General features: G+C 47.9%; 1 protein-coding gene across 9 annotated transcripts in view; it reads right to left on the bottom strand.

Moving 5' to 3' along the window:
• TIMELESS (timeless circadian regulator) overlaps positions 1 to 26,154 on the bottom strand; it is a 361,230-nt gene that overhangs the window by 21,346 nt on the left and 313,730 nt on the right. For all 9 annotated transcript variants that reach the window (XM_069230703.1, XM_069230700.1, XM_069230699.1 and 6 more), the window contains exon 26: positions 20,949 to 21,195. In XM_069230703.1, coding sequence (XP_069086804.1) covers positions 20,949 to 21,195 — 247 coding nt within the window. The remainder of the gene's footprint in view (positions 1 to 20,948; positions 21,196 to 26,154) is intronic.

Below are 26,154 nucleotides of genomic sequence, written 5' to 3'. Positions count from 1 at the left end.
TAGGTCTAGTGTAGACATTAAATCTCCCCGGTTCAGACGCAGAAGGACATCCTGCAGGCTGCTTATGCGGAACGACTGCTTTTTTAAGTAGATGTTTAGTTCCCTTAGGTCGAGGATCAGCCTCCAATCTTTCCACTTCTTGCGAATGAGAAAGAACCTGGAATAAAACCCTCTTCCTCACTGTGACAGAGGTACCGTCTCTATAGCTCCTTTGAGGAGCATCTTGCTGATCTCCCTCTTGAGTTGTTCTGGATACCTTGAAGGAGTCCTGCGAGGAGGATTGGAGGGAGGAAGTTGGATAAACTCCAGAGTGTGGCCCAGTTTCACTAATTGGAGGACCCACTTGTCTGATGTGATGACTTGCCATTGCTTGAGGAACAGGGATATCCTTCTGCCTAGAACCAGAGGAGGAGAGTTGGGTGTAGCCGGCGCCTTGGATGTATCAGGCTCTACGAGCCGAGTCCACAGGGAGAGTTGAGCGTCCCCTAGTGCCAGATCTACCATAAGCTGCTTGTGGTGGTTGTCTTTGTGGGTAGTATTGACGGAACTGCTGAGAGGAAGGATAGGTTGAATATCTATATTGCTGATAGCCTCCTCTATATGAAGGCAGTCCACATCCTCTGACTTGAAAGGAAGGCTTTCGAAACTGGAGAGTCCCTAATGATCTTGCTGTATCTGTGTCAGATTTGATAGATTGTAAAGCCTCGACAATATGTTTACCAAATAATGCCTGGCCATCGAAAGGTAGGTCTAAAATCTTATTCTGTACCTCAGGCCGGAATGATGTAGTCCCAAGTACAGCCGCTCCTGCGAGCTGTCGAAATGCAGTCATGGCTATGTCCCTTGCACAGTCTATGAGTTCCGTTGACGTGCGCTGACCTTCCTGCAACGTCTTCCTCACCTCTGATCTTCCGTCCTCCGGCAACTGGTCAATATGTGGAGCGATGTCTGCCCATAGCTGTCTGTCAAACCTGGCTAACACCGCTAGTAAGTTAGCAGCTCTTATCACTAGGCTAGCCATCGACGAGAACCTCTTCCCAATATTGTCTAGCCGTCTACCTTCTTTGTCTGGAGGTGCAGGAATCGGAGCAGACGGATTCTTGGACTTCCTCTGTGCCGCCTGAGCCACCACTGAGTCCGGATGAGGGTGACCAATTAGACATGCTGGGGCATCGTCTGGTGCCTTGTATTTTGTGTCCAATCGAGGCAGCACTGCTGTGACAGTAGCAGGATTGTGCATCATTTTTAACCCTACTTCCCATAGTTATCTGACCAGCGGAATAGAGCCCACAGATTTCTGGAACTGCTCTTTAAAATCATAAAGAAAGCAATCTGTCTGTTTTTACGGCATTGGCAAAGCGAAACGCTTAGCTGCTCTCTCCAGAAGATTATGAAATCCTCCGATGTCGTCTGGAGGGGACTCCACCTTTGATTGGGAAGGAGAAGGAGGAGCAGGAATAATGTATTCATCCCACTCCAAATGAGTGTCCAGGAGTTCTCCTTCTTCGTGATCACCTTCCGACATGTCAGTGTCCTGAGGTAAAGTCATATCCGGCGTGGCCACATTTGTTAGAAGTAAAGAGGCCGGTCTCTGACGTGGAGTGGTAACCCCGGAGACAGGCGATGGAGGAGGTTGCTCCCCTTGAGGAGGAAAACGCCTACTGTAGTCAGCAAGCATTGCTCGGAGGTCAGATAGCAAAGAGGTTGGAATGTATGCCCCTTCCTGATATTATTGGTCTCCTCCATAGAACTGAGGGTCATAGGTTTCATCAAATTCGTCTTCGTCCTGAAATTTGACGTTCAATTGAGATGGGCTATGGGCTGTCCCAAATGGGCCTTCGTCGTCTGAGTCTTCATCCCCCTCTAACAAGTGAACTGGTATGAGAGGGGTCACCTTACTAGGTGAGGTGTGCTTTGGGGTAAGTCTTTCTTGTGTGTTATGCTGTTTATCCCTCGTTGACGATAACGTCAACCTTGTCATCGACGACGCAGATATAGTATTAGTTGACGGTGGAGTCGTCGATGACGAATGCATGGAGATCTTGATCGTCGACAGCCTTACCGAAGAGTCTACCATCGACGAGGCCGTCAACGATGGTAAAGCAGATACCGTTGTCACCACCGTCGACTATGATGAGGTGTAGATCTTCGTCGACAAGGACGTCGTCGCCGCTCTCGTTGACGGTGGGGCGCTCGTCGTTGACGATGTCGTCGTCACAACTGTTGTTGACGGTGGAACAGTGGAAGTCGTAGACGGTGAAAAAGCACTCACCGACGGTCTTGTCGACGATGAGTCCGTCGTCGACTGTACCTTTTTAGCTGTAGAAGTAGATGAAGGCCTTTTGAAGGTCACAGATGGAGGTACAGAGGAGGACTTCTTATGCCTCTCAGAACTGCTGGCATGACCTCTCTCCCCATTCCTGGAAGATTTTTGAGGTGAAGTAGCAGGGCTGCAGCCCTTGTAAGACCCCGAGGCAGTCTTTTTGTGGACTTTTCTCGATTGTTGGGAAGGAGCTCTTGTGTCTGATCTCGCCCTTTTTGATGACTTTTTAGATATTGAAGAGTCATCACTATCAGAATCAGAGACTGGATTATCTCTGTATTTAAGTTTTTGTAGCCAAATCAATAATCTGCCTTCTCTATCCTTAAGAGTCTTAGAGAAAAAGGTACAACAAACCTTACAGTCCTTGGCTGAGTGGTCTGGATAGAGGCAGTATATACAATCCTGAAGAGGGACTTCAGAATGTAGTCTTTTCTTACCACAAGTTTTGCAATTTCTGAATAAACCCTTCTTCTCTTTGTCAGACATGTTGTAGGTGTGAACCCTAATCAGTCCAAAGAAGTTGTTAGCAGAGAAAAAATAGCTTCAAGCTAATCCAAAAGGCGTGAAGAAAGAGCAGAGCTCCGAGGAGACTCCCTGAGGTGCTGGAGCTTCTCTCAGAAGGATTCTAGGGGGTGGTGTCGTCTGATTGGCGGATGCTCTAGTTTGGTCCTTTTCCTAAAATGACTGAACGACTATTAAATTGAAGAGGCCTAGGGCCCCTTTGTTAATATATTTCAACACTACTTGTGTACATTGTACCGGGGGGGGCTCCCATCTCGACGACGGGGAATGATTCAAGCATGTGAATCTATGAAAGTTCCAATACTGGAGTAAATAGGCATATCAAAGGGTAGTGTTAAGCATTTGTTGTACACACACAGGCAATAAATAAGAACACACTCAAAGACTTAACCCCAGACCAATAGGTTTTTATATAGACAAATATTTTCTTAATTCATTTTAGAACCACAAGATTCAGAATTTAGGTAAGTACATACATTGTAAGGTAATTCACACAGGTAAGTATGGAACTTTGAATTAAAACAGTAATGTACACAGTTTTGGCAAAAATTGCAATAAGCTATTTTAAAAGCGGACACTGCAAAAATCAACAGTTCCTGGGGGAAGTAAGTATTGGTCAGTTTCTCAGGTTAGTAAAGCACTTACAAGTTCAGTCTCCTGGGCATAGGCAGCCCACCGTTGGGGGGGGGGGGGGGTTCAAGTCAACCCCAAACACCCAGCACCAGCAACACAGGGCCGGTCAGGTGCAGAGGTCAAAGTAGGGCCCAATTAGCATAGGCGCCTATGGAGAACAGGGGTGCTCCGGTTCCAGTCTGTTAGCAGGTAAGTTCATGCGTCCTCGGGGAGCAGACCAGGGAGGTCCCAAAGAGGCACACAAAATACACCCTCAGCGGCACAGAGGTGGCCGGGTGCAGTGTGCAAAATAGGTGTCGGGTTGTAGATAGGAATCAATGGAGACCCGGGGGTCACTGGGGATGCAGGCAGGGCACGGGGGGGTTCTCTGGACACCCACCGACCAGGCTAGGATGAGGGCAGCCTGCTGGTCACTCCTGCACTGGTAGTTGGTTCCTCTCGGTCCTGGAGGCTGGGGTGCAGTGCTTCTTCCAGGCGTCGGGTTCCTTTGTTACCGGGCAGTCACGGTAAGGGGGAGCCTCTCTACAGGCGTCGCTGTGGGGGTGCAGGGAGGTCGTCTCAGGGTGTCCACGTCGTTTGAATTGCCTGAGGGTCCTCTCTGTGGTTTTGGTTCTTCTGGACATGAGCTGTGGGTGTCGGGTGCAGAGTGTGGAGACTCATGCTTTAAGGGTGAGGCTGGAGTCTCTTTAAAGATGGTTTCTTTGTTGCAGTTTTGGACAGAGCCGCTGTCCACAGGAGTTTCTTGGTCCTTTAGGTGCAGGTCAATCCTCAGAGGTCGCTGGTCCCGCTGGATGCGTCACTGTGCAGGTTCTGAGTCTGGAGACAGGCCAGTAGGGCTGGGACCAAGTCAGTTGTCGTCTCCGTCGTCTCTGCAGGGCTTTCAGCTCAGGAGTCCTTTTTGTTTCAGGTTGCAGGAATCTAATTTCCTGGGTTCAGGGTCGCCCCGAAATACTCAATTTAGGGGTGTATTTAGGTCTGGGGGCAATGCCTACTGTCCTGGAGGGTGGCTATACCTTCTTTGTGCCTCCTCCATGTGGGGAGTGGGGCACATCCCTAATCCTATTGGGGGGAATCCTCCAAAACAAGATGGAGGATTTTCCAAGGAGGGGGTCACTTCAGCTTTGGTCACCTAAGGGGTGGATTTAGCTGAGGGAGTGACGACTCCTTGTTTTTCTCATTATCTCCCCGGAGTTGCCGCCAAAAGTGGGGACTGTGTCAGGGGGGCGGGCATCTCCACTAGCTGGAGTGCCCTGGGGCATTGTAACACGAAGCCTGAGCCTTTGATGCTCACTGTTAGGTGTTACAGTCCCGGCAGGGGGGAGGTGTGCAGCACCTCCACCCAGTGCAGGCTTTGTTTCTGGCCCCAGAGAGGACAAAGGCTCTCACCCCAGGGGGTCAGAAACTCGTCTCAGTGGCAGGCTGGCACAGACCAGTCAGTCCTGCACTGAAGGATTGGGTAAAATACAGGGGGCATCTCGAAGGTTCCCTCTGTGTGAATTTTTTAATAAATCCATCACTGGCATCAGTGTGGGTTTATTATTCTGAGACGTTTGATACCAAACTTCCCAGGGTTCAGTGGAGCCATTATGGAACAGTGGAGTTCGTTTTGACAAACTCCCAGACCATATACTTAATATGAATATACTGTACTTCAATGTACAAGAATAGACCTAGACACTGTAGGGGCTTATTGCTCATGCAGCTATGCCATCCCTCACCTGTGGTACAGTGCACCTTGCCTTAGGGCTTTGAGGGGTGACTTACCTATGCCACAGGCAGTATTTTGTGTGCATGGCATCCTGAGGGAGATGTCATGTCGACTTTGCCTTTTTCTCCCTACCAACACACAATCTGCAATGGCAGTGTGCATGTGTTAGGTGAGGGGTCCCTTAGGCAGCCCTTAGGGACCTTCCCTGGTCACATGGCCCTTGGTACCACTGGTATCTTTTACAAGAGGCTTATCTGTGTGCCAGTTGTGGAGACAATTGTAGGAGGCTGGACTGGCTTGTAGTGAGTACCAAGGGGTACTTGCACCTTGCACCAGGCCCAGTTATCCCTTATTAGTGTATAGGGTGTCTAGCAGCTTAGGCTGATAGATAATGGTAGCTTAGCAGAGCAGCTTAGGCTGAACTAGGAGACGTGTGAAGCTACTACAGTACCACTTAGTGTCATATGCACAATATCATAAGAAAACACAATACACAGTTATACTAAAAATAAAGGTACTTTATTTTTATGACAATATGCCAAAGTATCTTAGAGTGTACCCTCAGTGAGAGGATAGGAAATATACACAAGATATATATACACAATAGCAAAAATATGCAGTATAGTCTTAGAAAACAGTGCAAACAATGTATAGTTACAATAGGATGCAATGGGGAAACATAGGGATAGGGGCAACACAAACCATATACTCCAAAAGTGGAATGCGAACCACGAATGGACCCCAAACCTATGTGACCTCGTAGAGGGTCGCTGGGACTATTAGAAAATAGTGAGAGTTAGAAAAATAACCCTCCCCAAGACCCTGAAAAGTGAGTGCAAAGTGCACTAAAGTTCCCCTAAGGACAAAATAGTCGTGTTAGAGGGAGAATGCAAGGAAAACACAAATCAGCAATGCAACAACGATGGATTCCTGTCTGAGGGTACCTGTGGAACAAGGGGACCAAGTCCAAAAGTCACAAGCAGCTCGGAGATGGGCAGATGCCCAAGAAATGCCAGCGGTTGGTGCAAAGAAGCTCTTACTAGGCTGAAGAACTGTGAATACTGCAGGAACGACAAGGGCTAGAGACTTCCCCTTTGGAGGATGGATCCCCCACGCCTTCGAGAGTCGTGCAGAAGTGTTTTCCCGCCGGATGGACGCCAACAAGCCTTGCTACACGCAAATCGTGCGTTTGGCGTTTTTGGACGCTGCTGGGGCCCAGGAGGGACCAGGAGGTCGCAAATTGGACCTGCAGAGAGAAGGGACGTCGAGCAAGACAAAGAGCCCTCACTGAAGCAGGAAGCACCCGGAGAAGTGCCAGAAACAGGCACTACAAGGATGCGTGAAACGGTGCTCGCCGAAGTTGCACAAAGGAGTCCCACGTCGCCGGAGACCAACTTAGAAAGTCGTGCAATGCAGGTTAGAGTGCCGTGGACCCAGGCTTGGCTGTGCACGAAGGATTTCCGCCGGAAGTGCACAGGGGCCGGAGAAGCTTGCAAAGTCGCGGTTCCCAGCAATGCAGCCCAGCGAGGTGAGGCAAGGACTTACCTCCACCAAACTTGGGCTGAATAGTCACTGGACTGTGGGGGTCACTTGGACGGTGTCGCTGGATTCGAGGGACCTCGCTCGTCGTGCTGAGAGGAGACCCAAGGGACCGGAAATGCAGTTTTTTGGTGCCTGCGGTTGCAGGGGGAAGATTCCGTCAACCCACGGGAGATTTCTTCGGAGCTTCTGGTGCAGAGAGGAGGCAGACTACCCCCACAGCATGCACAAGCAGGAAAACAGTCGAGAAGGCGGCAGGATCAGCGTTACAGAGTTGCAGTAGTCGTCTTTGCTACTATGTTGCAGGTTTGCAGGCTTCCAGCGCGGTCAGCGGTCGATTCCTTATCAGAAGGTGAAGAGGGAGATGCAGAGGAACTCGGCTGAGCTCATGCATTCGTTATCTGAAGTTTCCCCAGAGACAGAGACCCTAAATAGCCAGAAAAGAGGGTTTGGCTACCTAGGAGAGAGGAAAGGCTACTAACACCTGAAGGAGCCTATCACAAGGAGTCTCTGACGTCACCTGGTGGCACTGGCCACTCAGAGCAGCCCAGTGTGCCAGCAGCACCTCTGTTTCCAAGATGGCAGAGGTCTGGAGCACACTGGAGGAGCTCTGGACACCTCCCAGGGGAGGTGCAGGTCAGGGGAGTGGTCACTCCCCTTTCCTTTGTCCAGTTTCGCGCCAGAGCAGGGGCTAAGGGGTCCCTGAACCGGTGTAGACTGGCTTATGCAGAATTGGGCACCTCTGTGCCCAACAAAGCATTTCCAGAGGCTGGGGGAGGCTACTCCTCCCCTGCCTTCACACCATTTTCCAAAGGGAGAGGGTGTCACACCCTCTCTCAGAGGAAGTTCTTTGTTCTGCCATCCTGGGCCAGGCCTGGCTGGACCCCAGGAGGGCAGCTGCCTGTCTGAGGGGTTGGCAGCAGCAGCAGCTGCAGTGAAACCCCAGGAAGGGCAGTTTGGCAGTACCAGGGTCTGTGCTACAGACCACTGGGATCATGGGATTGTGCCAACTATGCCAGGATGGTATAGAGGGGGCAATTCCATGATCATAGACATGTTACATGGCCATATTCGGAGTTACCATGGTGAAGCTACATATAGGTAGTGACCTATATGTAGTGCACGCGTGTAATGGTGTCGCCGCACTCACAAAGTTCAGGGAATTGGCTCTGAACAATGTGGGGGCACCTTGGCTAGTGCCAGGGTGCCCTCACACTAAGTAACTTTGCACCTAACCTTTACCAGGTAAAGGTTAGACATATAGGTGACTTATAAGTTACTTAAGTGCAGTGTAAAATGGCTGTGAAATAACGTGGACGTTATTTCACTCAGGCTGCAGTGGCAGGCCTGTGTAAGAATTGTCAGAGCTCCCTATGGGTGGCAAAAGAAATGCTGCAGCCCATAGGGATCTCCTGGAACCCCAATACCCTGGGTACCTCAGTACCATATACTAGGGAATTATAAGGGTGTTCCAGTAAGCCAATGTAAATTGGTAAAATTGGTCACTAGCCTGTTAGTGACAATTTGAAAGTAATGAGAGAGCATAACCACTGAGGTTCTGGTTAGCAGAGCCTCAGTGAGACAGTTAGGCACCACACAGGGAACATATACATGCACACCTATGAGCACTGGGGCCCTGTGTGACAGGGTCCCAGTGACACATACATATAGGCCACAAACCTATGAGCACTGGGGTCCTGACTAGCAGGATCCCAGTGACACATAACAACCATACTGAAAACATGGTGTTTTCACTATGAGCACTGAGGCCTGGCTATCAGGATCCCAGTGAGACAGTGAAAACAGTGACAAACACCCTGACATACACTCACAAACAGGCCAAAAGTGGGGGTAACAAGGCTAGAAAGAGGCTACCTTCTCACACAACCCCCCCCCAAACGAAGGACAATAAGGCTAACCTTGGCCAGTTGAGACTTTATTGTCTAAGTGGTGATAAGTAGAGAGTAGCTCTGCAATAGACTGGTTACTCCCTTTATCATCCACTATATGGTTACTTCCCTGTGGGGATGTAAACCACCCTGTTTGAAGTTTTTTAGCTAAGCAACAATGTGAAGATGTATTTTCAGAGTTTCTATCAGTAAGTTTTAGGTTAGAGCAGTGGGAATTGTCCACTGAACCTATTTGTAGTGATGGAAATGCCAGACAGGGATGCTGTCTCAGAAAAGCCATAGCTGGGCAAAAACTTTGTCCATCTGGCTGGAAGAGAGAACAGGGATGCTGTTTCTCTTGAGTTGGAGCAGGGCAGGGATGCTGTCCTATGAGCTCCACACTAGGGCAGGGATGCTGTCCTAAGTGTTGTGAGGTAGTGCAGGGTTTCTGCACTAAAGTTTCTCTGGGAGGGTTGGAGGGATGCTCCATGTTAACTAAAATGGTGCTGTTTTTCTCACCAATGTTAGTTATCCCACAGAGAGGTACTTCCACCTCAGGGAGTCTAGCTTTGCCAGCTGATGATTCCCTTGGAACAGGTGCCACCCCAGGAGAGGTTTCTCCCACCACAGGAATAGTATCCTGAATGGTAGGGTGGTTAGGGGATACTGTGATACCCTTTTTACCTGTTGATGGAGAGGGATCCTGAGTTTTCAGGCCTTCTCTCCTTTGCTTTTTCATTTCACTTGAAATGAGAGGGAACAATTCCTCAGGGATGCCCAGCATGGCTGCATGGGCATAAAACTCTACATCAGCCCAACCTGAGGCCTCTAGGTCATTACCTAAGAGACAGTCTACAGGTAAGCTAGGTGATACCACCACCTGCTTAGGGCCAGTAACTCCACCCCAACTAAACTGAATTATAGCTAAGGGAAGAAACTTAGTGGAGTTATGGACATCAATAATCTTATATTGTTGTCCAATGATGTGTTGTTCAGGAGGCACTAGGTTTTCAGTCACCAAAGTGAAACTGGCACCTGTGTCCCTGTAGGCCAAGGCCTCAACACCATTTATTGAAACTGTCTGCCTGTACTTATCCATTGTAAGGGGACAAGCAGCCAGTGTGGCAAGGCCAATGCCACTAGGTGTGACAGAAACTGTCTTGGGACTGATTACATCAGTTTCCACTATGGACCCATAAGTGAACCCAACTACACCCTTTGCTTGACTGTTGCCAGCAGTCCCACCACTAGTACCACTACTGCTAGGGGCACTAGAGCTTGATGTATTAGTGGTGGTAGGCTCAGGGGGTTTACCTGGACAGGACTTATCCCCTGGCCTATGGCCTCTATTTTTACACACAAAGCACCAAGGCTTTTTAATGTGTGCAGGTTGGGAAGAAGAGGAAGAATTTGTTTTATCCCCACCCTCTGAAGAGTGTTTAAGATTTGAAGTGGGATCTTTGGTTTTACCCTTATCCCCATGCTTATCTTGAGATTTTTCACCATCTTTCTTCTTATTGCCATCTTTGTCACCCCCTGTATGAACTTTTCTGTTCACCCTTGTTCTGACCCATTTGTCTGCCTTCTTTCCCAATTCTTGGGGAGAGGTCAGATCAGAGTCTACCAGGTACTGGTGCAACAAATCAGACACACAATTATTAAGTATATGCTCTCTCAGGATTGTGTTATACAGGCTTTCATAATCAGTAACTTTACTGCCATGTAACCACCCCTCCAAGGCCTTCACTGAATGGTCAATGAAATCAACCCAGTCTTGTGAAGACTCCTTTTTGGTCTCTCTGAACTTTATCCTGTACTGTTCAGTGGTTAAGCCATAACCATCCAGGAGTGCATTCTTAAGAACTGTAAAATTATTGGCATCATTTTCTTTCACTGTAAGGAGCCTATCCCTACCTTTTCCACTAAATGATAGCCATAGGATAGCAGCCCACTGCTTTTGAGGGACATCCTGTACAGCACAGGCCCTCTCAAGTGCAGCAAACCACTTGTTAATGTCATCCCCCTCCTTGTAAGGGGGAACTATCTTATGCAGATTCCTGGAATCATGCTCTTTTGCAGGATGACTATGGGGAATACTGCTGCTGCCACCATGGGTATCTAAACCCATTTTCTGTCTTTCCCTCTCTATTTCTAAAGACTGTCTATCCAAATCCAGCTGTTGCTTCTTGAGCTTCAGTCTGGTTTGCTCCACTCTCAATCTATTGAGCTCCCTTTCCAACAATCTGTCATCAGGGTGGGTGGGAGGGACATTTCTAGATACAGAGGTATGATGGGAATGAACAGAAGGAGACCTGTCCCTTACAGAGGGCACCCTAACAGCTTGGCTACCAGTATAATGTGAGAGCACATCATCAGTATGATGTGATTCAACCTCTGTACCAACTATGCTAGACTGTCTAGTAATGGGCAGGCTGAGAAGTTTCTTTCCTGAACCTTTTCCTGGGGGAGTCCCTGGATCAGATTGAGAACCATTAGCTACTTTTTCTACAGATTGGGCACTTATGGCCTTATCCTGTACTCTAAGCATATTAATTAACAGTTCTAAGGAAGGATTCTTCCCTACACTCAAACCTCTCTCTATGCAGAGACTCCTTGCTCCTTTCCAGCTAAGGTGATCATATGCAAGTTTGGACAGTTCAATTTTTTGGCCTGTGCCAGACATTTTTAGAGAGAGTTAAAGTGATAGACAAAAGAGAAAAAAGTTTTCAGAACTTTTTGGAAAGACAGAAAAAAACTTTTTAAACTTTTAAGAACTTTTTGAAAGTTTAGTAGTACTTTTCAGCACTTAGAAAAGAGTGAAAAGAGGAAATGCAAAACTTTTTGGCTATGTGTATATACACTGACCTTGTTTTGTATATTTTTCTCTTATGAAAAGTACAATGACAAGAGTGGTAAGTAGTCTCAAGCACTTATCCCACCGCTGCACAACCAATGTAGGAGGCTGGACTGGCTTGTAGTGAGTACCAAGGGGTACTTGCACCTTGCACCAGGCCCAGTTATCCCTTATTAGTGTATAGGGTGTCTAGCAGCTTAGGCTGATAGATAATGGTAGCTTAGCAGAGCAGCTTAGGCTGAACTAGGAGACGTGTGAAGCTACTACAGTACCACTTAGTGTCATATGCACAATATCATAAGAAAACACAATACACAGTTATACTAAAAATAAAGGTACTTTATTTTTATGACAATATGCCAAAGTATCTTAGAGTGTACCCTCAGTGAGAGGATAGGAAATATACACAAGATATATATACACAATAGCAAAAATATGCAGTATAGTCTTAGAAAACAGTGCAAACAATGTATAGTTACAATAGGATGCAATGGGGAAACATAGGGATAGGGGCAACACAAACCATATACTCCAAAAGTGGAATGCGAACCACGAATGGACCCCAAACCTATGTGACCTCGTAGAGGGTCGCTGGGACTATTAGAAAATAGTGAGAGTTAGAAAAATAACCCTCCCCAAGACCCTGAAAAGTGAGTGCAAAGTGCACTAAAGTTCCCCTAAGGACAAAATAGTCGTGTTAGAGGGAGAATGCAAGGAAAACACAAATCAGCAATGCAACAACGATGGATTCCTGTCTGAGGGTACCTGTGGAACAAGGGGACCAAGTCCAAAAGTCACAAGCAGCTCGGAGATGGGCAGATGCCCAAGAAATGCCAGCGGTTGGTGCAAAGAAGCTCTTACTAGGCTGAAGAACTGTGAATACTGCAGGAACGACAAGGGCTAGAGACTTCCCCTTTGGAGGATGGATCCCCCACGCCTTCGAGAGTCGTGCAGAAGTGTTTTCCCGCCGGATGGACGCCAACAAGCCTTGCTACACGCAAATCGTGCGTTTGGCGTTTTTGGACGCTGCTGGGGCCCAGGAGGGACCAGGAGGTCGCAAATTGGACCTGCAGAGAGAAGGGACGTCGAGCAAGACAAAGAGCCCTCACTGAAGCAGGAAGCACCCGGAGAAGTGCCAGAAACAGGCACTACAAGGATGCGTGAAACGGTGCTCGCCGAAGTTGCACAAAGGAGTCCCACGTCGCCGGAGACCAACTTAGAAAGTCGTGCAATGCAGGTTAGAGTGCCGTGGACCCAGGCTTGGCTGTGCACGAAGGATTTCCGCCGGAAGTGCACAGGGGCCGGAGAAGCTTGCAAAGTCGCGGTTCCCAGCAATGCAGCCCAGCGAGGTGAGGCAAGGACTTACCTCCACCAAACTTGGGCTGAATAGTCACTGGACTGTGGGGGTCACTTGGACGGTGTCGCTGGATTCGAGGGACCTCGCTCGTCGTGCTGAGAGGAGACCCAAGGGACCGGAAATGCAGTTTTTTGGTGCCTGCGGTTGCAGGGGGAAGATTCCGTCAACCCACGGGAGATTTCTTCGGAGCTTCTGGTGCAGAGAGGAGGCAGACTACCCCCACAGCATGCACAAGCAGGAAAACAGTCGAGAAGGCGGCAGGATCAGCGTTACAGAGTTGCAGTAGTCGTCTTTGCTACTATGTTGCAGGTTTGCAGGCTTCCAGCGCGGTCAGCGGTCGATTCCTTATCAGAAGGTGAAGAGGGAGATGCAGAGGAACTCGGCTGAGCTCATGCATTCGTTATCTGAAGTTTCCCCAGAGACAGAGACCCTAAATAGCCAGAAAAGAGGGTTTGGCTACCTAGGAGAGAGGAAAGGCTACTAACACCTGAAGGAGCCTATCACAAGGAGTCTCTGACGTCACCTGGTGGCACTGGCCACTCAGAGCAGCCCAGTGTGCCAGCAGCACCTCTGTTTCCAAGATGGCAGAGGTCTGGAGCACACTGGAGGAGCTCTGGACACCTCCCAGGGGAGGTGCAGGTCAGGGGAGTGGTCACTCCCCTTTCCTTTGTCCAGTTTCGCGCCAGAGCAGGGGCTAAGGGGTCCCTGAACCGGTGTAGACTGGCTTATGCAGAATTGGGCACCTCTGTGCCCAACAAAGCATTTCCAGAGGCTGGGGGAGGCTACTCCTCCCCTGCCTTCACACCATTTTCCAAAGGGAGAGGGTGTCACACCCTCTCTCAGAGGAAGTTCTTTGTTCTGCCATCCTGGGCCAGGCCTGGCTGGACCCCAGGAGGGCAGCTGCCTGTCTGAGGGGTTGGCAGCAGCAGCAGCTGCAGTGAAACCCCAGGAAGGGCAGTTTGGCAGTACCAGGGTCTGTGCTACAGACCACTGGGATCATGGGATTGTGCCAACTATGCCAGGATGGTATAGAGGGGGCAATTCCATGATCATAGACATGTTACATGGCCATATTCGGAGTTACCATGGTGAAGCTACATATAGGTAGTGACCTATATGTAGTGCACGCGTGTAATGGTGTCGCCGCACTCACAAAGTTCAGGGAATTGGCTCTGAACAATGTGGGGGCACCTTGGCTAGTGCCAGGGTGCCCTCACACTAAGTAACTTTGCACCTAACCTTTACCAGGTAAAGGTTAGACATATAGGTGACTTATAAGTTACTTAAGTGCAGTGTAAAATGGCTGTGAAATAACGTGGACGTTATTTCACTCAGGCTGCAGTGGCAGGCCTGTGTAAGAATTGTCAGAGCTCCCTATGGGTGGCAAAAGAAATGCTGCAGCCCATAGGGATCTCCTGGAACCCCAATACCCTGGGTACCTCAGTACCATATACTAGGGAATTATAAGGGTGTTCCAGTAAGCCAATGTAAATTGGTAAAATTGGTCACTAGCCTGTTAGTGACAATTTGAAAGTAATGAGAGAGCATAACCACTGAGGTTCTGGTTAGCAGAGCCTCAGTGAGACAGTTAGGCACCACACAGGGAACATATACATGCACACCTATGAGCACTGGGGCCCTGTGTGACAGGGTCCCAGTGACACATACATATAGGCCACAAACCTATGAGCACTGGGGTCCTGACTAGCAGGATCCCAGTGACACATAACAACCATACTGAAAACATGGTGTTTTCACTATGAGCACTGAGGCCTGGCTATCAGGATCCCAGTGAGACAGTGAAAACAGTGACAAACACCCTGACATACACTCACAAACAGGCCAAAAGTGGGGGTAACAAGGCTAGAAAGAGGCTACCTTCTCACAACAATGGTACATTTTTAAGTGAAAGAACACTGGTGCTGGGTCCTGGTTAGCAGAATCCCAGCACACTTCAGTCATTCAGCATCAACATAAGGTAAATTCAACAAGGAGCCATTTTCCTACAGTAGTGTTTAACAAACGTGTGCAGGGACGCCCACTTAGCTGCCTGGCAGATATCCAGGACAGGAACTCCGTGTGCTAATGCAGTGGAAGCAACAGTTGCTCTGGTGGAATGAGCATGCAAGCCCTCAGGGGGTTGCTTCTTGACCCAAGCAAAGCACATTTTGATGCAAAGAAGCACCCATCGAGAGATGGTATGTTTTTGCACTGCCGTCCCTTTTTTCACACCCACATTCCCGAAAGAGTTGATCGTCCACCCAGAAATCTTTAGTATGATTAAGATAGAACACCAACTCTCTTTTTGGGTCCAGACGGTGGAGTCTCTCCTCTTCAGGAGAAGGATGTGGGGGTGCGTTCAAAGTAGGCAGGGTGATGGACTGGCCTACATGAAAAGGCGTAACCACCTTTGGAAGGAAGGAAACCTCAGTGTGCTACACCACTGTCAGGGTGCAGAGACAAGTATGGAGAATTAGACAAAAGGGCTTGAAGCTCACTCACCCTGCGAGCAGAGGTGATGGCAAAAAGGGAAACAGTTTTGAAGGTGAAGAGCCACAAGGGACAATTGTGCATCGGCTCAAAGGGAGTACACATTAAATAAATAAGGACAAGATTGAGGTCCCACTGAGGCATGATAAATGGAATGGGAGGAAATAAATGGGTGAGGCCTTTTAGGAATCTATTCACAATAGGAGATTTAAAAAGTGAGGGCTGATCAGGTAACCTAAGAAAGGCCGAAATGGCAGATAAATACCCTTTAAGGGTAACCAAAGAAGAGCCCTGCTGGGACAAAGAAAGAATGAACAGAAGAACCTCGGATAGAGGGGCAGAGAGAGAGCACCATGCCACAACTTTTTTCCAACGACAGGCATATACAGTTTTGGTGGAGGGACGCCTGGCTGCCAAGATAACATTGCAGTCTTCGGGCAGAAGATCAAAAGTCGTCAACTGGTACCGTTCAATCTCCAGGCATGAAGGCAGAGGTTGGACAGGTTCGGATGAAGGACTGTCCCCGGTTGCTGTGACAGAAAATCTGCCCGAAGAGGCAGTCTGAGTGGAGGATCAATGGACATGCTTAATAGCTCTGGATACCAGACTCTCCGTGCCCAGTCCGGAGCCACCAAGATGACTTGGGCCTGGTCGTTCCTGATTTTCTCGAGAACTCTGGGCAGAAGTGGTATAGGCAGAAAGGCGCAAAGGAGGCCGGAGTTACAGTCGAGACGAAAAGCGTCTCCGAGCGAGTGCCGCCTTGGAAACTTCAACGCGCAAAACAGCTGACATTGCGAGTTCTGTGTGGAGGCAAACAGATCTCACCAAGGCTCTCCCCACTGCAGAAAGAGACCTTGCGCAACCTCTGGATGGAGACTCCATTCGTGATTGGATGTGCATCAACAGCTGAGTTTGTCCGCTCTGGCGTTGAGAACCCGCAAGATGTTGAACCACCAGGATAATTCCCTGATGTTCCAGCCATGTCCAGAGGCGTAGTCCCTCCTGACAAAGGGTCCAGGACCCTACTCCGCCCTGTTTGTTGCAGTACCACACTGCGGTAGTATTGTCCGTGAACACCTGCACTACTTTTCCTTTGAGAGAGAGAAGAAATGCTTTCAATGCAAGCCTGATCGCCCAGAGGTCCAGAAGACTGATATGGAGTCCAGAGGCCTCTGATCTCCGCCTCACCCATGTGGCCGCCGCAACCGAGAAGTGACACATCTGTCACAATAGATAAATCTGGTTGGGGAAGGAAGAGGATCTGCTGTGGACCCAATGTGGATTCGAAAGCCACTACTGCAGGTCTTTCGGAGTCCCCTCCGAGATCTGGACCATGTCAGAGAGATTCCCCTGATGCTGCGCTCACTGGCACTTCAAGTCCCACTGCAGAGCCCACATATGCCATCTGGCATGTGTTACTAGCAGGATGCAGGAGGCCATGAGGCCCAGCAGCCTCAAAGTCATTCGCACCGAAACCCAAGACAGAGGCCGAAAGATCGGAATCATAGCCTGAATGTCTTGGACTCGCTTTTCAGGAGGATAAGCCCGAAACTGCACTGTGTCCAGAACAGCTCAGATGAAGGGGTGCATCTGAGAGGGAGTCAGGTGTGACTTCAGCACATTTATAGTGAACCCCAGCGTGTGAAGGAGGTTCGCCGTAGTCTGAAGGTGGGAGACAACTTTCTGGGGCGAGTCCGCCTTCAACAGCCAGTCGGCGAGGTAGGGGAAGACTGATACCCCTAGCCTGCGCAGATAAGCTGCACCCACCGCCATCACTTTTGTGAACACCTGATGGGCGCTGGTAAGGCCGAAGGGGAGCACGGTAAACTGAAAGTGCTCGTGACCTACCACGAATCGTAGGTAACATCTGTGGGCAGGCAGGACGGAGATGTGGAAATAAGCGTACTGCAAGTCCAACCCTACCATCCAGTCTCCTGGGTCCAAGGCAAACAGAACTTGAGCCAGGGTGAGCATTTTGAATTTCTCCTTCTTGAGGAAGTAGTTTATGTCCCTAAGGTCTAGGATAGGACGTAAGCCCATGTCCTTTTTCAGCACCAAAAAGTAGCGGGAATAACAACCACAACCTACTTGGATTCCAAGTGGGGTAGGTGATGGCGAATCCTGCCCCCAACAGGATGGGAGTGAGGGGATGTACTAGGAGGGTTTGGAGGCTGCAGCGGGGCAGAAGTGGACTGGGCAGACCTCGGGTTCCCTGTCCCACGATCACGCAGAGGCTGGACAGCAAGGGTGGCACAGTGGCTGGGGGGAGGACGCGTCAGGGAGCCCCTTCCATGGCCACGAAAGGGGTGAAAAGCAGACTGCGGGGGCAAGGGGCAGAGGAAAGACCAAGGGACCGAGCCGTAGCCCAGGAATCCTTGAATCTCTCCTAGGCCGAGTCCGCTTTGTCTCCAAAGAGACGGGAGCCATGAAAGGGCATGTCCACGAGGTACTGTTGGACATCCCCAGAAAAAACTGAAATACGCAATCAGGCGTGGCGTCTCATGGCCACCGGCGTAGCAACCGATCTGCCCCGAGAGTCGGTCGTGTCCAGCCCACAGTGGATTGTGAACTTTGCCGCATCTCTCCCATCGTTCACATCTTGGGAGACGATAGCACAGGCCTCCTCCGGTATTTGCAGCAGGACTTGCGCAAAAGTATCCCACAAAGAGTGGGTACAGCGGGCCAAAAGGCATGCAGTGTTCACAGACCACAGCACAAGACTGGAGAAAGAAAACAACTTATTACCAAACTATTCCAGCCTTTTTGATTCCCTATCTGGGGGTGCGGAAGGGAAAGCGCCTGAAGAAGAGGAAGCCTGGATGACAAGACTCTCAGGCGTGGGGTGTTGGGACAGGAATTTAGGGTCGTTCGGAGCAGGACGATGGCGGCGTGTGATATTCCTATTCACAGGAGCCCCTGTGTTGGGTTTGGACCAAGTACCCAAAGTACCCAAAAGGACACTGGTGGAGGCTTCATTGAATGGCATAAGGGGTTCAGATGTGGAAGCCCCTGGCTGAAGCACCTCCGTCAGGAGATTGGACCTGGCCTCTACAGTAGGAAGCTCAAGGCCAAGGACCTCAGCTGCCCTACTGACCACCATACCATAAGTTGCTCCTGTTAACTCTCCCGTACCCACGGTAGGAGGAGACAGCATGCCAGCATCTGGAGAAGTATCCTGACCACTGGTGTCATCCAATTCCCATGCCCAGTCCAAAGAAGGGTCATCCTGGTATTCATAAGGGTCCAGGGACCCCTCCAATCCCTCCCCAAATTTGTACCCATAGGAAAAAGGGTCTGAATCCGACCTGACGCGAATAGACCCCATCGAAGACAAAGGCGGCATTGGCCGACGCCGCTCTGACTGAGTCGTAGGGGATAAGGATCGGGTCGACGTTGATAGTGGGTAGTACCGACATCGGGAGAGTCGACAATCGAGCCGGCGCTGGGGAAGGTCTCAATGGTGTGACCGGCGCTGGTGCGGATCCGCGAGCGGATCCAGAGGGGACCTCAGTGGCCGGGGTTGATGCTGCTGACGCAGAACCCGAAAGCCCCTCAACCGAACCCCTTTGGCCTGAAGGCGCCATATCGGGGTCGGTCTGCCCAAAGATGAGGCGCATGGCCTCAGAATTCTTTACGTTGGGCGGGGGTCACTCTGGGAAACTAGGGGAAGAGCGGAACGGACCCAGACGCAGGCTCCGAGGACGGAGGCCTTGAGCGTCGATGCTCCTTCCACGTCGCGTCAGCCGATTGACGGGGCGAAGTCAGAGCGATGGGACCTCTTCGACAACGACTTCTTACCTGCACCTGAAGATTTCAAAGACGACAAGTGGTGATGGCTCCGCGAACAGTCTTGAGACCTTCCTCTCGATCGAGACAGGGACTTACACGGAGTCGAGGGCCGGGCAGCCATGAGTTTGAGGGACCGCTCCCTCAATGCCTTTGGGTGCATGGCCCGGCACTCGGAGCACGACTTCGGGTCATGGACGCGCTAGAGACACCACAAACAAACCTGATGCGGATCCATCACTGACATCATGCGGTGACCGTCCTCGCACGGCTTGAAACCGGTCTTCGGGGACATCCTCGATGTACTAAATATCTCACAAAAACTCGACAAAACGGTTGAAGTCGGTCAAAAAGAAACCAGGGTAGCTATTCTCCGGATCAGCGTACGGCACGGAAAGAAAAGAACTGACATCACTGCGCGAAGGCGGCGTCTGTGTACTACTCTCAACGTCATCATGGCAACTACAACGCCTGCAGAGTCAACAGATGCCACCTACCGATGTGCAAGGGTATTGCTTGAAGAAAAATCTCCGGATCCAGCCTGACGCCTGGGGGAAATTCTAAGGTAAGGAATCTGCAACTAGAAGTCTCTATCAGAATAACATTTTTTAAATGTTTGTATGTTTGATGAATGTTTGTTTCTGCATTTTCTTGTACATGGTTTGGCAATTCAAATCATGAAAAATGCATGTGTCAGGGTCCTACACTTCCAGTAATGATTCAGTGGGTTTCTCCAGGTTCCAGTAATGATTAAGTAGGGGTCCAGGGAAGTCAAAAGGTTAAGAACCCTGTCATAGAAATTAGTTCCACCGACATTCATTGCATGAAAGTTCAGATGGTGTGGATATCACGATAGTGTGAAAAGGAGCTGGGAATTCAGGACTTACATTCAAAAAAGGTATGGTAACCAGTTCTGCAGCATCACCCGGAATGACTATCATTGTTTGAAACTGCCTGGATTTTGGGGGTCAAAGGAGGTCAGTTTTTTGGTTGCTTGGCTAACTTTTTCCCCCCAAGAAATAATTTCCTTTAACTTCTATTCAAATTAAAACCTGATCATGTCATCTGGGCATATTCCTCAAAAACACAATTTAGGCTGATATGTTTCACTTACAACCATTTCTATTAAAATGTGACCCTTGTATACACCATGTATTGACATCGCTTTCTTCAGCAAGAACTATTTAGTTTAAAATTCATCTTTAATTTAACTACCCCTCTTCTTCTGCAGTAACTTTTGTGGATATTTCTATGATTTTTTTTTTTATATCGTGAAACTTGAGCATTTCTGCTACACTTAATCCTGGTGCAATTCTCAATTTTCCAAAAGCTTATTCCTACCTTTTACACTAACCCGAACCATGATTGTAATTGTTTCCAGCATACCTAAACTAACCGTATCTTGATTCAAAACAAGAACCTTGGCCCTTAGCTTAACTTTGTCCCAGAGACTAATCATGACCCGTATTTTAACCTTTATTGTAACTTCAACCCTAAACGTACCCTGCCCTCTACACCAATATTAACACAATCCTTCACCTTACTTTATTTTTCCAATTTCAATTGAATGAGCTTCTTCGATTTTGTTTTTCAAGAAATAAATGTGTTCAGTGAAACGTACAAAAGCAGATGTAGGAGCAAGATACCAAATAGGGGTAAACTACAAGTACAGAAAATACCCTAAAACATGTCAACTGCAGGACTTCAAGAACAGTTCAGCTTTCAAAGATAAAAGAGCTAAAAGTACATCTCAGAGCAAGGAAAAGGAGTGTTGCTTTCACATGAGTGATGGGGGATTCAAAGAGCTGACAGCTAGACATCCAGGCATGAATGGAATTGTTCCTTACCTGGTACTAAGGGAGCTTGCTTCTTCTTTCGTGCCCTTCGTAGGGCTTGCAGAGCTTCAGCCCTCTGCGCCTCGCTGATACCCTGCTCTGATGCATCACTGGGCTGTTGCTGCTGCTCTGCCTCAGTCCCTTCTTCTTGGTGCTCCAAAGCTTCCACCTCTTCCCCCAGAGTTTGCAAGGTGAGGAAGTCTGCAATGCTACGCAGCTGTTCTGGGCTCAGGTTCACTGGGATTCGCCAGAACGATTCCTGTGCCAAACAAAGATGAATACAGACTACGAGGCTGAAAGCCAGTTTAAACATTCAGAATACATACATATATACACACACACAAAAAGCCACATACTTAAGCTCACAGACAACAGTTTTCACGGACAGACCATCCTGGAGGAAACAAAGCTCTCACAAGCTCAAGCCTCTATGGGCAGAGCTATTCCCCAGGCCTAAAATGTCCCAGGTTCACACTTTCAGAGGTACAAAAAGAACCACTAATTGTGTTGCACAGTTGATAGAGCTATTCGGGCTGGCCAGAGATATTTACTTCGCTGCAGCTACTGAGAAAACGTGATAGGCTTTGGGTTAAGTGTGAGTATAAAAAAAAAAAAAAAAAAAATTGCCAGGGGAAAAAAGGAAGCACATGAGTTGATGAAACCCACTGTGCGCAAGTTTGTTATGATCAAGGTACACCAAGGGATTGAGCCATATTTGTCCCAAGTTTAAAATGTGATGGAAAGGATGCTCGTTACAAGTTTCCAACTGGGCTCTATTAGGTGTAACCCGTGCGCCCCCCCTAGGTCAGTTTAACGTAAAAGCATTCTTGTATGCCCATGTGATGGTGCCTCTTTTCAGTCCTTATTGCACTTTATATTCTTTCTTGAGTTCTATACACCTTTTTAGGCGCAGATTTTTACTCCCCATTTTAAAAAGAAAGGGTCTTTTTACAGTGTCGTCCAGCTTTTTATTACTTATGAGCGGTAACAGATGAATTAGTTTGCTGTGCTGTGGGGTCTTCTCAAATGTGCAATACTCTGGCACAAATCTGTGAATTTCTATTTTTTTTAAAATCCACTTTTGATCATGTTTTTATTATTCCATTGTATTCTTCTATTTTTGTATTATGATTATTTGTATTTATGACCAAATAAAACCTGATTTGATTTCAGCTAATCTTAAAACAAAATGTACAGAAAGGTCGTGCCTGACTGGGCATATGTAAAGTTCATGCACGTCAAAAGGCTTTGTGGTACTTCAACTAGGATGGAAAGAAGAAAACGGTAGGTAGGAAAGACTATTTGACAGTGTGGAAGAAAGATGTTTTTAAATATTTTCCAACACAAAATGGTTCGAGACTTGGCTAATGGTAAAACAACTATGGAATACCTACTTCAGGCAGTGTTGTGTGCACACTGCATTGGAGAAATCATACAGGACATGGAATGTGGATTAGATTTACGCCTGGAAACATGGCGCGCAGTTAAATGAAAGGAGAAATTTCCAGTTTGTTGATGTATTTTGATTTGTGGCCCTGAGGAAGGTGGGTTAAAGGATCAATTTATTTCGGAATCCACCGAAATGCGCGTTGGCAATTATTATTACGGCTGGCCTAAGGACTTTGTGAATCAATACTAAGGCTGGCTGAGTGAATTTCCATCACAGTTGAATTGGCATCTGGGAGGTGAAGTTTGGAACATCCACAAAAGAATGGAACATCAAGGGTGGACGGATAAATATGTATGTGAAGTATGCTGGAATATAAAGACTCCTACTAGTAGAGTGAGGGTATATGTTTGATGAACTGTGAAAAGACTATTTCAAATTATATTATATAACAAAGTAAAGAAACATATAAAACATTGAAATGTATAGGTATTTTTTGTATTGATATATGTATATGTTTGTTGGAAATTAGAATTGTCTAATTTGTTGTCTTGTTTTGAGTGAGTCTGGAGTCTGTGTTGTGATGGTTATTAACCACTAATTGTCTGTGTCTTGGTGTCAGTAGAATTTTTGTTTTCAAGTTTTTTTTTATTTACTATTAATGTATATGTTGTTAGGAATAAAATGTATACATTTTTTCTAATTGGTTTTCATTTGTTATTTATGTTTGTTTGTATAATCTATAGGAGAGGGACATTTTTTACAAAGATAGATTTGATTCCCTGGTTTTCTCTCCGTATCAACCTAGGGACCCCTTTCTTTGACTTTTCCTAATGGTAAAACACCACCAAACAAAAAGTAGAACGCCACTCTTTAGGACAGATAATGGAAATTGGAGACACTTTGGTAGATCTGAGGAGCAAGAGAATATAGTATTGTGGCCCTCCTGTACATTCACTAACAAGGCATTAAGGGTACTCCGCACAGCAGCACCTCCTACATTCCACTCTGTGATAGACATAAATGCTCAGCAGATTCAGAAAATTAGAGCATGTACAATTCACAAGAGATGAAACCATGGCTACTTCCAAGATAACTACATCGCCCCAGAACTCTGAGAGAGCAAGAAAGAATAATGGCACCATCAAGTATTATTTACATTATACAGATATGAAAGAACTCAACCAGCACATAACTTACTATGTCTAACTAAGTTATGAACTGCTGACCTATGACTAGCCTGCCGTCCTGGCCCACCAAAGAACTAATACACAAGCACTACGCGATTGGGCAGTAAACTGTAGTTCATAGAGGCAGCATAATTATTCCCTCACATGATTAGACACCCCCCCCCCCCATAACCCCCCCCCCACACTCACACAAGGCAGAACTGCAACAGGTCATGTCCATCACCTAGTGCTGTACCATAAGAGCAAATGACACATCAACTGAATAGGTATGGAATAACTGAAGAGGCCTACCACTGCTCAACGGAGGACACTTAGTCCACCACTGCAGGTCTCAATGAATAAATTACTTACCTTCGGTAAACTCTTTATGGTGGACACAATATCTAATCACAGATTCCTCACCTTTTTAATATTCCCAGGTGCCAGACTAGATCACAAAAATTTACAACAGCATTGCTCCTATGAACCAACAGGTGGCGTCATGCAGCTCAATGTTGACTTTGCTGTACTCCGGAACTGATGAATGGAGTCAAAGTCCAACAATAAAAAGAGATAGTGTGCATATTCCTAGATTCGGACCATTTTAGATTGAAAAAGAGAAAACCCCACAGAACAGGGAGGTGGGAGGGCAGTGAGGAGTCAACAGTTATAGTATCCACAAGAAAGAGCATTACCAAAGGTTGGTAACTTGTTATTCTGATGAATACTTCTGACAGCAGATTCCTCACCTTTAGAAACGATAAAGCAGAAGCTCCATGAAATGGCTCATATCAAAAAGTGCTGCAGGCCTGAACAGCAGTGGCGGCCGCCGCATATGTCAAGGAGGGTGGTGAGGGGTGGGGGAAAATCAGACAACGAGGGAAATTTACAAAACAAAGAAACTACTTACTTTTCGCCCCCCCCCTTCTCCGTCTTCTGCGCTTCTCTGCTCCTGATGGTGTTCCAGCATTCATTGGGACACCAGCATAGGCTCCCCAGCAATCCTTGAGCTGCTTACATGCTAAACATGTAAGCAGCGTCAGGATTGGTCTTAGTGTCAGTCACTGCCACTCAGACACAAGCCTGGGGTTGTGCAATTTCTCCAGCCCGGCTGTGTATACAGTCGGACTGGAGAAACGTAAGTGCGCATGTGTTTGGCTGCCCTGAAACGGCTGGCCAAAAACACTTGCGCACTCAGTGCACTCTCCCCATCTCCCTCTCCCACCTCCCCGTGGCCCAGCACCACCACTCCCTGCACCTGCCAGATGAGCCTGCAGATGAAAAATAAAACGACAGCAAGCAATCGTTTTATTTTTCATCTACTGGCTCATCCAGGGTGGGGTGGGGGGAATGCCCCTCTGCACTGCGGAGTTGCCGCCACTGCTGAACAGGCAAAATGTTCTTCCTGTCGGACCTGGCTCATAAGGCAGAAGTGGGACGTGTGCACAGATGCCCAAGGTGCAGCCTGACAAATTAAGAAGAGGCACACATCGTGCCAAGGCAGCGGTAGCAGCCTAGTTCTTGTGGAAGGGGCCGTCAGTCTCTCTGGAGGCTGCTTCTTGGCAAATGCTTAGCAAATCTTAATGTAAAGAACTATACAACTTGACAAAGTCTTTTTCAGCACTGCCATTCCTTATTTTTGCTCAAGAGAACCCCACAAAAACAGATTGTTCACACAATCGTTTTAGGTGTGATCAATGTAAAAGCTCAGGGCTCTCTTGGGGTCCTGCTGATGTAGTCTCTTCTCTTTTGAGGTATGAGCTGGAGCAAAGAAAGTTGGGAGGGTGGAGTCAATCTTTAGCAAACACATGTTTATCGGGAGAAAAAGGTGGTGTAAGGCGACTGCACCAAGACAGCTTGGAGGTCATTCATGCAATGAGCTGAAAATATTGTGACATGGAACATAGTTTGTAGAGTCTGGAGATGAAGTGGGCAACTGCACATCGGCTCAAAGGGAGTGCACATGCCGAAAGTGAGGATTAAATTAAGATCTCACTGTGGCACCACAAAAGGGTTGGGGGGATAATGTATGTGTCAAACCATTTGTAAACATCACCACAACTGGTGATTTAAACAGACGGTTGGTTAAGCGAATGTAAAAAAGCTAAAGAAAAACCTTTAATGGTGCCCACTGTATGTACTTGCTGGGCCAGAGATAAAACAAAGATGAGATCTGACAATTTGTTCTGTAACGGATCTGTTTTACAGGTCCCACATCAGGTCACAAACTTGTCCCTGAGCCCAGCGTAGGCAGAATTAGAGGGAATTCTGGCAGCAAGGATGACAGCCACAACTTCAGAGAAAGAGTTAATGTAGTCAAATGAAGCCATTCAATTTTCACGCATGGAGGTGTAAATTGCACAGGTTAGGGTGCAAGACTCTTCCCTTCTCCTGTGACAGGAGATCCTCCCAAAGTGGTAGCCACATTTTCCTGGCTCAGTCCGGAGCCACTAGGATGACTTGGGCCAAGTCATTCAAAACATTCTTCAGACCTTGGGGCAGGACAGACACCAGTATAAAGGTGCACAGGACTCCTGTACTCCAGTCTAATCAGAATGAATGAATGAATGAATATGAGAGAGAGAGAGAGAGAGAGACACACACACACACACACACACACACTTACTTCTTGGAAAATCCACCATGCTAAAGTTTTGACACT

This window comes from Pleurodeles waltl, chromosome 4_2 (assembly GCF_031143425.1).
Source record: "Pleurodeles waltl isolate 20211129_DDA chromosome 4_2, aPleWal1.hap1.20221129, whole genome shotgun sequence".
In the NCBI taxonomy this organism is placed as follows: Eukaryota; Metazoa; Chordata; class Amphibia; order Caudata; family Salamandridae; genus Pleurodeles; species Pleurodeles waltl.
Note: the sequence above shows the minus strand (reverse complement) of the source record. Positions and strands in the feature narration are given on the sequence as shown.